The sequence below is a fragment of the Phalangium opilio genome, unplaced genomic scaffold, assembly GCF_054372755.1.
Source record: "Phalangium opilio isolate 3A_F unplaced genomic scaffold, DU_Popi_V2 ptg000105l_1, whole genome shotgun sequence".
Lineage (NCBI taxonomy): Eukaryota > Metazoa > Arthropoda > Arachnida > Opiliones > Phalangiidae > Phalangium > Phalangium opilio.
The window spans coordinates 7,904,575-7,921,196 of record NW_028324207.1 but is presented as its reverse complement, the minus strand read 5'-3'; the positions used below and the strand labels follow the sequence as shown (position 1 = coordinate 7,921,196).

Sequence of the window (16,622 nt, the reverse complement as noted above, 5' to 3'; positions counted from 1 at the left end):
GTTTACGCTGTGCTAATAAAAGTCCCTTCAATCAGAACCATTTTACTTGGTGCTGGGAAGATCTTGAAACATCATGTCACTTGGGATTAATTTTACATTACCACCGTAGGCATACTTCTACTCATTTATACGCTTCTGATTAGTAAAGGTAGAAATCAATTGTTCGATTAAAGGCTATTGAAATTGTCTAGTAATTTTAAACAAGCTGGTTAGTCGGTCTTAAGTGTTACTCCTCATTTTTGGATATTTCCTTGTTTTAGAGGCGAATGTTTGGAAGGCCATATCTCCGTAACAAAATGTTGTACACCCCATGTTCTTTGGTACTTTCCGCTCAGTTTGGTCCCATAAACACGCCCCTTAATTTGTGATGGACTTTTCAGAAACACCCTGTATAGACTATGGATATTGTCATAAGTTTATAAGTTATGTTCCATAAGTATGACACTTCCTATACTTCGTAATGCTAGAGGTTTACTGGGGGGGTAGTTTGAAAACGACGCGAGAATTGACTACACTCGGTTTTGCAGTCAATCTTCCTATTTAGCATGTACAGTGTCTCACCAGGCGTATAGCTTTACGAGAACCTGTGACGGTTCACATAAGTCACTTCGTGAGAAACCAGTGATAGACTTACGAAAAATATCTTATGAACTTGTGGCATTATCTAGCTTCTGTTATCAAGAAATTTCACAAACAGTAATTGCTAAATCATTGGAATTGCAGTTATATTTCTTGAAATGTAATGTTTGGGAAAAACCCCAAGATTATGAGTGTTTTTAAGTTTTCAATTATTGTAAACACGAACTTTGATAATGTTCAAATTTCTCCATTGTAGTCGGTTAATGGCTTGAAATGGACCTAAAATGTTTAAATCTTCTACGTCTCTAGAAACATTCATGATTAAAATTGTCTACTTCACTAGAAACATGTTTGAAATATTCTACATCAGTTGTTAAGCAATTACAAGTACACGTAGTTAATTTAAAAAGGTGGAACGGTAATATTTTTAAACTGGTGTTTGACTCAAGAGAGTTATACATGTAGTTTTTGAGATTCCAGGATAATTTAATTCTATTCAATTTCAGGGAGCTATAATTTGAATGACTTCTGTATTTCGTTTTGCCCTACACGACCATAATATGGTGGTGAAATATGAATGTTCTAGCTTCTGTTAAACAAAATCACTAGACTCCTAGGCGCTGTGAGTCAATGAAATATTTGTAGGCCAATGGCGAAAAGACCTTTTAGAAAAACAGTCATGAAGCTTCTACTATTGTAAATAAAGAAATATTAATTTCTAATATTTTTGCTAAAAAATTAAAATAACTGTGTTTTGTCCATTTCAAGCAAGAGTCGCGGTTCCAGATCTTCAGTTCATGCTTCAGGTCCTCAGTTCTTCATTTCACATGTTGTTGAAAGCGTGTCGTAACTGGCCAATCATTACCGAAAAGGAAAGCGTTATTGAAGAGATGTACACAACAAATATGACGCCAACATCACCAAGAGACGTGCTTGAAAACACAAAGCTTTGCTTTGTTTTCATGTATTTTGAGCAGGCGTTCTTATTCAATAGAAAGTTGGCTCTGATTTGATGTCCTGTCTCCCAATAGTTCATTAGTCTGTCGGGTAAAGAAAATTTCATCTAATGATTTTAACAATATAATTGACTCTTACCTTAGATTGATCAAGTCTTTCAATGTATTCGAAGTCGCCTTGGACACTACAAAAGCGGAGGCAAACGACAAGAAACGATCTCTACCGTAATGCAAGGCTTTTCCCGCTCTGTAGCCATGTAGGCAAAAGTATTCCAAATGATGAACGCTGCCGATGTAGACTGCGTTTCCCTGATTGAAGGTTTCGTCGTTGTCTCCCTTTCTTCGGTTGAGTTTTTGAAATCTTCTTTCGTATTCTAACATAATGTCTTTACGGTTATCCTAATTGGAAAGAAAATTACGTGAAGTTATGAGAATGGAAAAGTAAATAGCCTCTGCTGTTCTTTTTATTAAATCACGAAGAAAGTAATGTCGTAATCGAAAAATAATATTCAAGTCGATCAACTGGTAGCAATGCTAGTGATAGTATCGTTACCAGGCCCGAAGCCAGGGGGCACCGGGGGGCAGTGCCCCCTCAGAAAATATATCCTGCCCCTCAAATAAGATTTCGGTTTGCCCCTAAATGACCCCTCAAAATTTTCCAATGCCCTTTATCAAATTAACTTTGCCTCTGTAATGAATTTTTTCATTTTGGTTCACAAATATTAAAACTATTTATAATGTATAGTAATATATTTTATACTTTACTGTCTTTACCCTCGATGTATATTCGAGATTTTTTTATCCTAAGGATGTATCACCGATTCACTTGTATGTTTTAACTTCACCCTTGAAATGTACCCCTGATACACTGGAAATATTTGCTTTATGTCGTTATCCTTGATATTTGTCCCTGGTTTTGTCATCCATGAATCCATGCAGGACCAAAATATTATAATGTCGGGGTACAGACTAACATTTATAGAGCCTTAACAGCGACTTTCGAAGTTGCCAGGCAAGCTTTTCCGGCCTAACTCGCGTATTTTCACTTTAACGACGAGCTAGTCACATGGAAGAAAGTGAAACTTTTCACTAGCCTGCGAAAAAGATCTGACTAGAAATTAGATTTAGAATTGTTAATTAACAATTTTTTTCAATATAAAAAGCAGTTTGATTTTCAAATGTTAAATGAGTGTCAATAATGAAATACCTGCGGAAATATTTATTGTTTAACAACCTAGATTTTTAGGTTTTTCTATAAAAAAAATTATATTTGCAATGCCCCCTCTGCGTAACTTTTCTGGCTAAAGGCCTGATCGTTACGGAACATTAGTTCATTCAAGAAAACTGGAGACTTTGTGCAAGGCGAGGTTTGTAGAGTCAATTCTCTTCTTGGCTTTAAATAATGAGTTTTGGAATAACTAAACCAGTAAAACCATAATCGAGCAGCCCAAGAATTAATCTTCACCGCTTATGACAGATTTTGAATATTGGCATCGTCATTCGTCACCGATTGATTAAAACCATAATTTTATACCTTCATATAATCCAGGCAGGGTTCGTTCTGAATAACAATGCCCATGTTGGGATATTTTAAGATATCATCTAAGAGATTTATATTGCGATCAATGTCCACCGTTAATTTGGTCGACAGGTTGGCTTTGAAGATTTCCATCAAAATGAAACAACCGACGAAGTAGGTGGCCAAAATAACCTTCTTGGCTGTTTCGTATTTGTTCGGGAAATTATCAGAGACCCCAACTAGAAACCTCCTTAGTCTCGGCACGAATCGGCTGGCAATCGTCGAGATATTGAACAAGACAAGAAATAGAATGATAATCGTCCACACCTTCGAAAGATAGTGTTTTTGGTAGGAGAAGTCTAAAGAAGATGAAATTATGTACGCACCTTCGGAAGAAAGACTTCAATGATTCCACTAAGTGATATTTCGTATTCGGCTTCTTGGAGATAAGACAATATGGAATATTCTTCGTGCCAAATCGGGTGGCTGAAAGTTCGATTACGCTTTCCTAAATAAGCTAATCCCCAGGAGTTAACAATATTCGGAACAGTATCAACATCTCCATCCTAAAATAGGGTAAGAAACAAACGAAATTGTTTCTTTGCTTTCGCAGTTCTGACTGCACGACTAGGATCGTTTTAGTTCAAATTTAAGTCTTACAGTGTTATATATACTATCACTGGGTATGTACTTTAAGTTAATTCTGGCAAAAAATATTCAAAATTCATCTTAAACGCAAGTAGGCAGGAAATAAATTCAAAATTTACCGGCCTTTCGGATAGCATAGGAATTCCATACTGAGCCTATCTCCTGGAATGTATTTTGTCATGTTTAAAGTTTTCTTCACATCGTCATACGCATTCTAAAATGAGATTCGTAATTCATTTTGGAACTCATATCGCCAAGAAACGTAATGACATCGTCACGAGTAGTTCTCATCGCATCATGGGATAAACGATACTCACTTTTTGCACCACAACAATCATGGACTCGTTCACGGTGTTCTTAGACATTCCTCAACTGAACAGAGGTGGCAAATGCGGAAACACGGTCGAACTATGTGATATTATGAAAAGCAGAACACCCAACGACTCACTCAATTTATCATTAGAATGATGAAAAATCTAGATGTCTAGAATACGAGAGTGAGACTAGATATAATTCAACTTTGATATAGAAAAAATTAAACAATCATGCTGGCTAGAGAGCTGCATGGAAACGGTTAATTTCCATTTACAGTGGTAACCATGGAAAACCGTGGGAATGGATGGTTTTTCTACTAATATCACATATTCGGATCGGGAATGGAAGTGGTTAAATTGATATACATTTTAGTTTGAAAATGGTTGGTAAATGGATAGAACCAGAAGTATATAATACTTCTTTTCGAGAGAAGTGTACCTCAAAGCGAGGTAAGAGTAACGTCACTCTTCCAAACATCGGAACATTTAGAGCAAGGTTACTGAACCGAATCACATACACGATAAATAGTTCCATCATCATTACTCTATTAGCGCTTAAATATTTGGCAAGACGCGCTTGTGAATTTTGTCCCACGTCAAGACGAGGTTTGCTGGGGATTTAGTGCCAAACAACTATAGAATTCACCTTACAGTGCGATGCCCATTTGTAGTTTGATGAGCGGGAAAGCAAACTAAAAGGGTGAGCCTGGGAAGAATGACGTTACATAACTAGAGCATTAAGATGATACAGAGTGTCATCCTTCTATTATCCCCTTCTGATAGAACCTATTTTCTATGGAAAACCCTAAAATTCCCAAGACATAAACTTAAAATGGGTTTTGCCACAGAGTAGTGGCAGCTCTCTGCGTTGACTGTATTAGACTATATATGACAATATAGCACAGGTCCCACTACTACTCATCTCACCTAGTTTCTTGTAGCCACTAGCCTCGCTAACAGTACCTTGTTCTAGCTCATCCTATTACTTTCGAACACGAAATTCACGGCTATTATAGCTGTCAATCAGTCCATTGTAAGTTTCCGCGTCGAATTCTCGGAATAAATATTTTGGGAAGTGTACTTGGCGTCGGGCGAGCAAGAGAGGTCAGGTTTTTTGTACAGATGTTTGTTTTATGTGTCATAAACTGAACCAATATTGATATTTATCAGAGGCTATATTTTGTCTCTTGCTTCAAAATAATCGCTTACACCATAACTGCTAAACTTCAACCTACGGCTGTAATCTTATTGTGGGTGAAATAAAATTTGCGGTGAGATATTTTTCCAGTTGCTAAAAAACTTTATTAAACCTTATGGTCCATTATTATTATTATTATTATTATTATTATTATTATTATTATTATTATTATTCCATTATTATTGTATGGAACACGTGACAGCCCAACACGTATTTCGAAATTGTTTTCATTTTGAAAACGTTGGTATCGAATTTTCTTCTCAAAGCTTTGCAAGACACACTGAAAGGGAGGGTGAAAAGGAAAATCAAGTAATTTTTTGCGTCGTTTCTTCTACTAATTATAAGACCAATCTGCATAGTCAAACATCCAGGACCTATCTGCGAATCATTTGCAGCTCCGACCAATCACGTTACGCGATTAGTCGGAGCTGCAAGTGTCGAATTATCCATGAAATCTTAAACTAATTTGAATTTCAAAATCATTCGGAAGCGGTATTTCCTGGATATTTCACTGCGTAGATTGATCTTATAATTAGTAGAAGAATCGATATAAAAATCACTTTATTTTCCTTTTCACCCTCCCCTTAAGGCAGTACATAATTAAAGCCAGAATTTCTTATTTTTACACGATCTTTATTACGAGAACAACTGCCTCATGTTGAAATAACCTTGTTAGGAAACGTAATGGTCTTTAAATGGTATGTAACACGAGCCTGTCCATACGAGAATTCAGCCTTGGAAAGGCTGAAAATTAACACATAAAATGTGTTCTCTTACATACTAAATATTTTCATATTCAACTCTTCTATTTGGGTCTTTATATATAAAATAATTATTGTTTATATAAGTTAATTATTCAACATTTTCATTTCAGTTACCCTGGCAACTGAAACATTAGAAAACAAAAATAGGTCTAGCAGGTAAAATTATATTTCAGTTTCATTGATAGGCAAACTCTGTCCCTCACGAGACCAGGAGCATAGCTTAATTACAAGCCAAAACGGTACTCAAAGGAGAGTAGGAAATTCTATTAAATTTTTATCGCTTGAAATTTTGAGCGATAAGACGTTTCAAAAGATTGTCGTGATTTTGTCTTCGCCTTTCGGATTTACTTACACACAAGTGTCCCCAAAATGGCGTGGAACGAAATGGAATTTCTGGGAAATAATCGATATTTCAAATACAAGTATAGAATTTGCATTTTCAAATAGGAAATTTTATTTTTATCCGCGATTTAAAAAAATTCGTCAATTATCTCAGGTTCGCTAATGAGACTGAAACTAACTACGCAGTGAGTTGATAAACATTTTTTCGAATTGTTGAAGCGAGAATTAAACGTTAAAATTGATATTTTTGATGACTTTAATTTTTGGTCAGACATCATCACATACAGATAGTAATAAAATCAAGCGCAAAATAATGACGGATTATTTACAACGGTCCCTGAACGTGAAGTAAGTTTCATAGTTGGCAGTATAATTGACTATTAATTGGGACGAGCGAGAAAGAATCAGCTTAGGTGGGGTTGCGTAGCGGTTAGCGCTTTCGCCTCGCAGCAAGAGGATCCCGGGTTCGATCCCGGACTGTGGCACCGGGTGAAAATCTGGGAACAAATCCTTCTGCGTAGAGTTTGCAAGTTCTCTCCCCACTTGTTAAAAGGAGTGTTCCTCCGCGGTCTAACCCGGTTTCCCCTTTCCATCAAAATTTTGCAGAGGTTAACGGTAATAGTTAGTATAGGGCGCTGTAGGTTAGCTGTGGGGGCATAGGGGCTTGCCCCCTGAACCCCTCTATGCATTGTAAAGGGACCCACCTGTAAATAAGCCACAGGCTTAGTGTGGACATCCCTTCGCAGTCAAAGCCTAGATTATTATTATTATTATTATTTAACGCAACAAATTAATCCTCGCTCGCTCGTATGACAAAATGGGTCTTCGAAGTATGGAAAACTCGAATGTAATCGAACCGACGTTGTGAAACCCCTGAGTTAAGTGATTTTAGACAAAAGAAGCGATGAAAACTTTAATTGTGATCTTCATTATCTTTAAGAAACTAGTATCAGTCAGCTTATGAACACTTACAAGATTATGTTAACTTGTTAAGGTCATAAATTGTAATTCATTTTTTCGATTCATTTACAGGGTCGAGATGGATCCCGTTCCCACTGCTCATTTATATACTAAACCAATGCGTAATTTATTCAAAGTAAGTTCTTAAAACGCTTTAGTTAATTACGTAATTAAGAAGTATAAATATTTAATCCTTACGATTGTTTTAGAAATATCATATCTTCATGGTAGACACGCAACGCTCATATTTCGATGGGCGACTGGAATATTTCACTCCGTCTTCTCCCTATGGAACGCTCAACACGAATATCCTTTCTGCGGCACCGAAGAGAGTCACGTCCACTTCCTTTTCCTTCTTAAACATGGACACTCCAGTAGATTTCACTCATTAACAATCTTCTTTACTCACTTCCCGATCCATTTATTTCCATTCTCGGTTCAACTAGGTGGTGATTTTAATCGCGTCCACTGTGGTCATTCTGTCGCTTTTGCTCGTCGTTCACTCCATCGTAACCAACAAATACAAATCGTTGCCCACCAAGAAGGTTGTCAGGAAAATATCCCGAGAAACACTGGAAAATGTTTGGGACAACGCGTCGCTCTTGTGCGCCGAACGTAAGCAATTAAGCGCTAGCTAAAATTTGATAATAATTCACCCTTGAGCGAACCACTTTCGTATGAGGTATTCAATATTATGACCACATAACGAAAGCTGGCTCTCGTTTTAATCAAAAATGGCAAACCGAACTGGATAATTTTGTTCCCTGTTTAGCGATTCCCCCCATTTTGCCCCACATTACTCGTCGTCTGCTAGCTGCGTCGTGGCTGATCGGAGTGACTTTCATTCTGTTTTTCTTGGGTTGTTTCTTGCGGACGGAGTTCACGACGGAAAGCTACAATCGCATCGACACCCTCTCGGACTTGATCAAATCGGGAATTCCGACAGAAATGGTTCCGGAAACATACGAACACCTTCAAATTTTGGTGAATAGCTTTCTTTATGTAAAGTCCTCTGTTTTTTGACGTCGTTGGTGCGTATCTGCAGGCAGCCCAGGAGCCTGTTCTTAAGGAATGGTTAAACGGTGAGAAGATACCTTTCCAGACATTTTTATGGCGTAGAGACAATGCCATTATCTCCGGGAAGATAGCTGCAATTATAACGGTCAAATATCTGAGTTGGTCCTTGGCATGGTTAAAGAAGAGGAAATTTGGTTCGAAACGTTTACAAGAGATCAAAGGACGATTTTACTTATCGCAAAAAAAAGTTTTTTTCGACTACCTACACACCATGTTCAACACCTCTTGGGTGAGAAGCAGTCCGCAACTGCAAGAGTCCGTCCAATTGAGGTCGGTAACAATTTTATCGAAAAGGGCAAAAATAATTTGGCAATACTACGCGTGGTTGCCAATGTGCTAATTTTGTACAGCACCCAATAACGATCTAAAGCGATACACTAGCGTCTAGTGTACACTGTAAAGTTACGAAGAGTGACAGATGAGCTTTAGAAATACCCTACCAATTGAATAGTCCTGGGATACAGTGATTCAATTTATATTTAGCATACATTTTTTCACTTTCCGTAAATCGTAGAAAATCAACACGATCAGAAATAAACCCTTGCAGTAACAAAGTTCAGTATGTTGTTTGCCAAAAAATCCAAATCCATCAACATACTGAAGGTATTTCTGATGTCTATGCCCTTATTCCTGATCAAGGCCACCGAGGCGTAGCGGCGACTTTTGGAACTAGAATAATACGGTAGCCAATTACAAGTAGCGGTGGAAGGTGGAGTCGATGGACTTTGATGGAGATCTGTTATTTTCTGTTTTGTTGCTCTTTCTGAATCATGTGAATAGCCAAGGCTTAACAAGCGATATGGTTTCAAAAGTGTTAGTTGATTTTACCTTTCTTATTCTGTTTAATATTATGAAATAAGACTTTCGGAGTAAGTTTTCATTCGATTTTGGTCTATTTGGAGATAATTAGGCTAATAATAATTAGTTAAAACATGTTTTTTGAAGTTGAAGCGGTAATAATCAAGATCTCCATCAGAGTACATCGACTCCACCGCCACCTGTAATTGGCTACCGTATTATTATAGTTCCAAAAGTCGCCGCTACGCCTCGATGGCGTTGATCAGGAATAAGGCCAATTTCGAAAGCAATCTCACCTCGACTAATCGCCTCCCGGCGATGGGAGGCTTTCTAACAGCAGTAGCGTCGCTAAGGTTTGAAAATTGGGGGGCTAAATCTGGGCAAACTAGTTATTATAAGAACTTAATAAAAAATTGCATAATGGGTTCATTGGAAAATGTGTAGACCTTTAAAACTATCCGTAAATTTGTGTCAACGTGAAATTATTCTTATTTTAAAGATATACAACCTTTTATTGATAAAAACTACGGAACCGATTATGAAGGATTTTCACTCGTCTTAGGTTTATTTTTAGTTTTGGTTAGCTTTTAGTCCACACTAATGGGACTCCCTTCTTCAAAATTGTACTGTTTTATATTGAAATTCATCTCTGCAGAGATGAAACTTAACGAATCTATCATTATAATTTTTTATATATTGCTACAGAATTTTAGGTTGCTAACAGCAATTGTTTGGTAGGGTTTACGGATTATTTTGGGGGGGCTGAGTTTGAAATTTGGGGGGGCTATAGCCCCCCCCCCCAAAAAAGGCCTAGCGACGCCACTGTCAAACAGTATACAAAAACTTGTTCCGATGTCGCAAATCTGGGAACGGGACTATCAAACCATGCGAAATTCTTCATTTAAAGGACGAGTTTAAAATTGATTAAACTTTTTTACAAATTTTTCATAAGATACGTTTCACAATTCCTTTTAAACCCTAGCTTTATTGAATAACCACTCGGAGTAATTTTGAGTGGGTTTGACGAATGTTCTATTTCAGCATGGCACCCATTTTCGAAACGCAAGTTTTCAAATATCTAGAGGTTCAAGACCAATACATGAAAAGCGTGACTGCTTTGGACCTGAGTAGCGTCAGCGTTCCTTTCTACTTTCTTCTCATATTCTTGTCAGGAACAGTAGCCGTCGTCACAACAGAAATAATCTTAAACTTTTTATCATAAAATTAAATACGTCACGAAATGAAATGGAATTTCTCGAATATACAAAAATGACTGCACGATACGTCACTTCAAATCTTCTCTTTCAACTTGTATTAGCAATTACGCACCCGCGATATGAATATGTTCTGCACTCGAGTTTGAACGGAAGTAGCTTTGTAATCGACACTAAATTGACTCGCACTAATAAAATTTAAACTTATCAAGTCGAAATGCCATCATTGATTTTAACGCTCAAAACACTCCTGATAATTACAAGCGAAAACTTGCTTTAGAAAAACAAAGATAAGATTTGATACAAGTGAAGTTTACTTCACACATTGAATTTTCTTCTAACACTTTAAAGATTAAATATTACCAAAGCATTTTTTAAAACTTGACTTCAATTAATATTAACGAAAATACGTTTATTCCAACCACTATTCTAATTGTCTTTAAATCTATTCATAGTTAAATTCAAGTGAATTTTGTGTCAATATTCCCAAGTTATAGAACCTAATCTAAGCTTAAAAGAAGAATTTTTTTTTAAATCTACATTGTTATAGTATATTTAAAAAAGCGTCAATCAAGATAGATGGTTTAGTAGCAAAATTTCAATTAAAAAATTTTCACACGAGTTGTAGGAAGTTACTTAAAGACAATGATTTCTAATTTAATTTAAGGGGTCATCCGTAAAACACCGCAATCACAACTTGTAAACGGTGACCCTTTGGACAAAATGTCATAGAAATTACATTTTCGACTCAAAATTGTCCATAGCTTCCATTGTACTTCATTCGTCCTACCACCCATTTTGGCGTATTCTGAATTGTTTTGTACTACGGCCATCTTGGAAAATGGCGGCTGGGAATGTAAAAGCCTTCCTTACGGAAAATCGTTTAAACGGCAACCTTAACTATACTGGTAGACTATTTGGGGCGGCTTTGTTCTTTTTGCTTTGAATTTACCCGCAGAAATCTTGGCGCCTCAAAATGTAATCGAAACACTCATTAAAATGGAAATGCAAATTTAATTAGGGCAACACGGCGGGTGCCTTTTGCTAAAACTTTCAATACAAACACGCGAGCGAAGTAAGTTTGGGTTTGCAGATATCGAATTTTCTCCTTAAAAGTTTTGTAAGAAACACTTAAGTGTATATTAAATAAAGCCAAACCATTTATTTTGCCATTAAATCTATTACGGGTATAATTTCCTCGCGTATAAATTAATTTGTTGAAAAACCGAGCAAACGTAATGTCTTTAAATGGTAGGCAACGCGAGGCTGTTTATAGCAGAATTCAGTCTTAGAAAGAGCAAATATTCCCGTACAAAACGTATTCCCTTCCACGCTCAACTTTTCTAAGATCAACTCTTCCAATAGTGGTTTTACTAAATTACCAGGAATATTGACCACCTTCTCTGGGTTAAGAACGGTGCTCAAAAGAAATAATCCAATTAAGTTCTAAATTGCGTCAAGCTTCAAGATTTCTTTAAATTGGCCCATTACGCTTATAGCTTCAACAGTTTAAAGCTAGATTCCCACTCGACCGAAAAAACCCGGCGGAAATCACGCAGCCGACGGTAGAAATTTTAACTTACGCCGGCGTCCAGCGGTAGACCGTTCACACTACGACTGAATTTTTAGTTTGGCGGTAGATATTTTTGGGTCACGTGACAGATTTGAGTGGTTTCCACAACATCTCTTTCGCACTCTGAATTGGTATCTTTGTCCCCTGGTCGCTTCGATCGTACAAGAAGGGATATTTTCTAGCCTCCTCACTAAATTCTTTCCAATTAACATCTAATCTCTTTTTACTTCCATTAGGTTTCATTTTTCTTTCTTGTTGCCAAGTTTAAGCTAAGCCTTGGTCAACCACAAAAAATGGCGGCCATAAAATCTATCTCGCGTATGCGTGCGCACTTGAAATTTATGACGAAGTCAGTGGGATAATTTCATTGGCTGAGACACTGGCGTAACGCCGAACACGACCGAAAAAATAGAACACAACTTACGCCCGGCCGAACGGTAATTCCGTCGGGCTCAACGTAAAGATTTTTCGGTCGAACCCCTTTCTGTCGGGTTTCCGTCGTGTTTTCCGTCGAATGGGAATCTAGCTTAAGAAAGCGGAGCGTGGTCAACTGAAGGGTGCGGTTAACGTAGTGGATGAAGAAGAACTTACCCAATTTCGGTATCGGGTGATTGCGAGAAATACCCAGTTGTCAAAATGCTTTTCAACGGCGAGTACATAATGTTCTTATAATTCAGTTTTATTATTCTCATTGAGAACTATAAAGAGCCTCGTTAAGAGTTAACAATCAAAAATCTATCAGCAACACTTTACAGTCTTTGAAGATTGTTGATGCTTGAATTCACCTGGACCCCAAAATGGAAGCAAATGAAATAGAATTTCTGGGAAATAATCGATATTTTAAATACAGGTTTGCATTTTCAAATTGTTAAGGACAAAATTTATCATTGAATTTAAAAACCGGGGGTCAAATATTATAGGTTCGCCAATGTGACAGAAATTGGCTACGCGATCCCTAGAGTGAGTTTTTAAACACGAGTTCGAGTTGTTGAAGCGAGCCTTTATCAGGGTCTTGGAATAAAGAAATTTATTTTCATTTCTTGTCAGTCGTGGGAGGTACTATTTGGAATTATTTTAGACGGCTTTTAATTGGAGAGAGCGAGAAAGAATCGCCTTTTAACCCGCTAATCAATCATTGCCCGTTTGGTAAAATTGGTCTGCGAAAACTGAAAAACTCGACGGGTGAAACCGTTGAGAAAAGTGATTTTGGACCAAAGATACGAAGAATACTTTAATTGTATTCGTAACAAATCTCTCAGTAACGATTTGACACTTGTAAAATTCATTTTGTCAATTCATTTAAAGGGTCGAGTGGGATTATGTTTACAGTTCAGAGATAACTGAATTCCATAAAAATAGATTCAGCATAAGTGATTTACGACTAATACGGAAACGCTTGGCTTAATTACCAATTTACAAAATATAAGCCTTTAATCCTCGCGATGGACTCGCCACGCTCTTTTTTCGATGGCCATTTGGAATATTTCACTCCGTCTTCTCCCTATGGAACAACCAACACGATTATCCTTTCGGCTGCAATGAAGAGAGCCACATCCACTTCTTTTTCCTTCTTAAACATGGACACTCCAGTAGATTTCACTCATTAACAATCTACTCACTACCCGATCCATTTATTTCCATTCTCGGTTCAACTAGGTGGTGATTTTAATCGCGTTCACTTTGGTCATTCTGTCACTTTTGCTCGTCGTTCACTCCATCGTAACCAACAAATACAAATCGTTGCCCACCAAGAAAGTTGTCAAGAAACTGGCCCGAGAAACCCTGGGAAATGCCTGGGAGAACGCCTCACTCTTGTGCGCCGAACGTAAGCAATTAAGTTCTCGCTAACATTTAATAACAATTCACTCCCACACGAGCCAGTTTGGTGCGAGGGCTTCAATAACCAAAGATGGCTGGCTCTTAAATCACACAGGATAACTGGATGATTTTGTTCCTTACAGCGATTCCCTCCATTTTGCCCCACATTACTTGTCGTCTGCTAGCTGCGTCGTGGCTGATCGGAGTGACTTTCATTCTGTTCTACTTGGGTTGTTACATGCGGACGGAGTTCTCGACGGAAAGCTACTATTACATCGACACTCTCTCGGACTTGATCAAATCGGGAATTCCACCAACAATGATGATGGAAACATACGATCAACTCCAAGTTTCGGTGAATGTCTTTCTGTATATTAAGTTTCTTTATTCATCTGACGTCTTTGGCGCGTATTTACAGGAAGCCCAGGACCCTGTTGTTAAGGAATGGCTAGTCATACTCCCTGAGAAGAAACTTGAAGTCGATTTAAGGCATTGTTTCGCTCATGATTGCATTCCCATTATTTCCGGGAAGATAGCCGCTATCACAACGGTCGAAATTCTGATTGATGACTTTGGACAGTTCTTACCGGCGATCAAAGGAGGATTTTATTTTTCGCAACAGGATGTTTCCTTCGACTACTTACACACCAGGTTCAACACCTCTTGGGTGAGAAACAGTCCGCAAGTGCACGAGTCCGTCCAACTGAGGTTGGTAAGAATTGTATGGCGAAATTATTAGTGGGTTTGACGAATGTTCTATTGCAGCATGGCGCCCTTTTTCGAAACGCAAGTTTTCAAATTCCAGGATTTTGAGAAACAGTACCGGATTGAATACCTCTCTTGGAAAAAACCGTTGAAAACAGCGGTTGATTTGAACCTGAGTAGCGTCGGCGTTCCTTTCTACTTTCTTCTCATGTTGTTATCGGGAACAGTAGCCGTCGTCATTACCGAAATAATCTTCTAATTGTCTTGTAAAATGCAAATTACATACAACAACTAAAATCACTCGATAATACATCCAAACTTTGAATTAGCAAATCCAAATTACATTTCTTGTAGATGATTCACAAAATTTGTCTTTCTTCAAAATGATAGCACGTTACGTTACGTCAAATCTTCTCTTTTAAATTGCAGTAGTAATTACGCGCTTGTGATTTGAAAGTTTTTCATTGGAGTGTGAACGCTGCAAGTAGCTTTTTAACCGACAATAAACTGCCTCGGAGTAATTAAAGTTACACTTTTCAATTCGAAATTTTATCGCCCAACTTAAACTAACCTTAGCTTCTAAACAATTAACCACTAAATATTTTGACCAACACCTTATGGTCCATCATCATTATTATTGTATGAAACACGTGACAGCCCAAAAGGTATTCCGAAATCGTGTGCATTTTGAAAACGTTGGTGATATCGAATTTTCTTCTCTAAGTTTTGCAAGAAACACTTAAAGGGAGGGTGAAAAGGAAAATAAAGTATTTTTATTATGGATTCTACTAGCTATAAGACCAATCTGCATAGTGAAACATCCAGAAAATAATACTTTCGAATCATTTGCACCTCCGACCAATCACGTAACACACTGCGTGATTGCAAATTTCAAATTATCCATGAAATCTTAAACTAATATGAATTTTAAAATCATTCGGAAGAGGTATTTTCTGGATGTTTCACTATACAGATTGGTCTTATAATTAGAAGAAGAATCGATATAAAAATCACTTTATTTTCCTTTTCACCCTCCCTTTAAAACAGCATTTAATTAAGCCCAAAACTTTTAATTTTTCCACCAACAGTTTTGCGAGAATAATTGCCTCGAGTTGAATTGACCTAGTTAGGAAACGTAATGGTCATTAAATGATATGTAAAGCGAGCCTGACCATACCAGAATTCAGTCTTAGAAAGGGTAGATTTTAAAGCGTAAAATGTGTTCTCTTACGTACTAAATATTCCCATATTAAACTCTTCTATTTGGGTCTTTATTTATAACAAAACTATTGTTTAGATAAATAAATTGCTCAATATTTTCATTTAAGTTACCCTGGCAACTGAAACATTGGCAAACAAATATAACAGTTATAATGTTATTTCAGTTTTATCACGCAAAGTCTGTCCTTTACCAGACTTGACACATCTTATGCTAAAACGATACTCGAAAGAGAGTCGTAAATTGTCTTAAAATCCCATTATCGCATAAAAATTTGAAAGATTTTACGTTTAAAAAAATTGTTGTAATTTTTGTAAACGAGTGCGACAGGGTGGGCTAGCTAAACGAGTGCGACAGGGTGGGTTAGCTAAACGAGTGCGACAGGGTGGGTTTAACCAAACGAGAGAGCCATGTTTGTCGTAGACCTAAGCTTTTAGTATGGGTGGATGGGGGACAAATTGGACTATAACATACTGAAAGGACATCCCCGTATCTCTAGTAGAACCAGAGTTACGAGCCTCCAAAGTATATTGTAATGTTAATCCTATGGAGGGTATGTTCACGAACATTTTGCTTAATTACTCGGCCCCTGTTTGACGCAAGTTTCCCTGATTTCCCTGAATTTTTCTAGAAATTCGTAATTTCCCTGAATTTTCCCTGAGGTTTTTGTCAACTATTTATTTCCCTGAATTTTCCCTGAGGTTTTTGTCAACTATTTATTTCCCTGATTTTTCCAATTTTTCCCGGTTTTCCAGGTTTGTATGAACCCTGATTCGAAATAAATTTATATTTTTGTTGTGGCTCATTTTGTGAAGGACAAATAGGGCAGATTTCAGAAGAATGCTTCGACTAGTGTAGAAGTTGCAGGTGAGTTCTCCTTGTTTGTCATTCAATGGTACTTATTACGTTGTTCATATATAATATTGAATTTCGGTAAT

General features: G+C 37.3%; 3 protein-coding genes and 1 long non-coding RNA gene across 7 annotated transcripts; 3 read left to right on the top strand and 1 right to left on the bottom strand.

Moving 5' to 3' along the window:
• Positions 1–480: 480 nt before the first annotated feature.
• LOC149629106 (uncharacterized) lies at positions 481–4,355 on the bottom strand. Of its 2 annotated transcripts, XM_089851500.1 has the most exons (8): positions 4,020–4,355; positions 3,822–3,916; positions 3,715–3,757; positions 3,441–3,620; positions 3,169–3,381; positions 3,070–3,096; positions 1,675–1,934; positions 481–1,619 (listed from the first exon to the last, which is right to left on the bottom strand). In XM_089851500.1, exons 1-8 carry the CDS (start codon positions 4,065–4,067, stop codon positions 1,403–1,405), a joined length of 1,083 nt encoding a protein of 360 aa, XP_089707626.1. In that variant the 5' UTR covers positions 4,068–4,355; the 3' UTR covers positions 481–1,402. The 2 variants fall into 2 exon arrangements, with proteins under 2 accessions (XP_089707626.1, XP_089707625.1); XM_089851499.1 differs by having other exon boundaries at positions 3,070–3,381; positions 4,020–4,353.
• LOC149629107 (uncharacterized) lies at positions 1,137–2,279 on the top strand. 2 transcript variants are annotated; one of them, XR_016374356.1, is made up of 3 exons: positions 1,137–1,275; positions 1,348–1,626; positions 1,709–2,279. It is a non-coding gene; the product is annotated as an uncharacterized LOC149629107 (long non-coding RNA). The 2 variants fall into 2 exon arrangements; XR_016374357.1 differs by having other exon boundaries at positions 1,680–2,279.
• A 1,248-nt stretch (positions 4,356–5,603) lies between the features above and the next one.
• LOC149629105 (uncharacterized) lies at positions 5,604–10,377 on the top strand. Its single transcript, XM_089851701.1, has 9 exons — positions 5,604–6,400; positions 6,475–6,505; positions 6,592–6,668; positions 7,353–7,416; positions 7,490–7,654; positions 7,727–7,895; positions 8,053–8,264; positions 8,326–8,627; positions 10,197–10,377. Exons 1-9 carry the CDS (start codon positions 6,348–6,350, stop codon positions 10,375–10,377), a joined length of 1,254 nt encoding a protein of 417 aa, XP_089707827.1. The 5' UTR covers positions 5,604–6,347.
• Positions 10,378–13,408: 3,031 nt separating this feature from the next.
• Positions 13,409–15,803, top strand: LOC149629104 (uncharacterized). Of its 2 annotated transcripts, XM_089851498.1 has the most exons (6): positions 13,409–13,531; positions 13,599–13,767; positions 13,904–14,115; positions 14,179–14,468; positions 14,526–14,731; positions 14,820–15,803. In XM_089851498.1, the coding sequence occupies exons 1-5, from the start codon at positions 13,481–13,483 to the stop codon at positions 14,722–14,724; spliced, it is 921 nt and encodes a 306-aa protein (XP_089707624.1). In that variant the 5' UTR covers positions 13,409–13,480; the 3' UTR covers positions 14,725–14,731; positions 14,820–15,803. The 2 variants fall into 2 exon arrangements, with proteins under 2 accessions (XP_089707624.1, XP_089707623.1); XM_089851497.1 differs by having other exon boundaries at positions 14,526–15,803.
• Positions 15,804–16,622: the final 819 nt, after the last annotated feature.

Excerpts from the sequence above, each read along its gene's own strand:
- LOC149629106 (XM_089851499.1), bottom strand. The coding sequence starts at position 4,067 with ATGTCTAAGAACACCGTGAACGAGTCCATGATTGTTGTGGTGCAAAAA. Across the intron at positions 3,917-4,019 it reads TGATTGTTGTGGTGCAAAAA|AATGCGTATGACGATGTGAA; the intron begins GTGAGTATCGTT and ends ATCTCATTTTAG. Across the intron at positions 1,935-3,069 it reads CCTGCCTGGATTATATGAAG|GATAACCGTAAAGACATTAT; the intron begins GTATAAAATTAT and ends CTTTCCAATTAG.
- LOC149629105 (XM_089851701.1), top strand. The coding sequence starts at position 6,348 with ATGGCGTGGAACGAAATGGAATTTCTGGGAAATAATCGATATTTCAAA. Across the intron at positions 6,506-6,591 it reads AGACTGAAACTAACTACGCA|ACATCATCACATACAGATAG; the intron begins GTGAGTTGATAA and ends ATTTTTGGTCAG. Across the intron at positions 7,655-7,726 it reads TCTTAAACATGGACACTCCA|GTGGTGATTTTAATCGCGTC; the intron begins GTAGATTTCACT and ends CGGTTCAACTAG.
- LOC149629104 (XM_089851498.1), top strand. The coding sequence starts at position 13,481 with ATGAAGAGAGCCACATCCACTTCTTTTTCCTTCTTAAACATGGACACT. Across the intron at positions 13,768-13,903 it reads CTCACTCTTGTGCGCCGAAC|CGATTCCCTCCATTTTGCCC; the intron begins GTAAGCAATTAA and ends TGTTCCTTACAG. Across the intron at positions 14,116-14,178 it reads ACGATCAACTCCAAGTTTCG|GAAGCCCAGGACCCTGTTGT; the intron begins GTGAATGTCTTT and ends GCGTATTTACAG.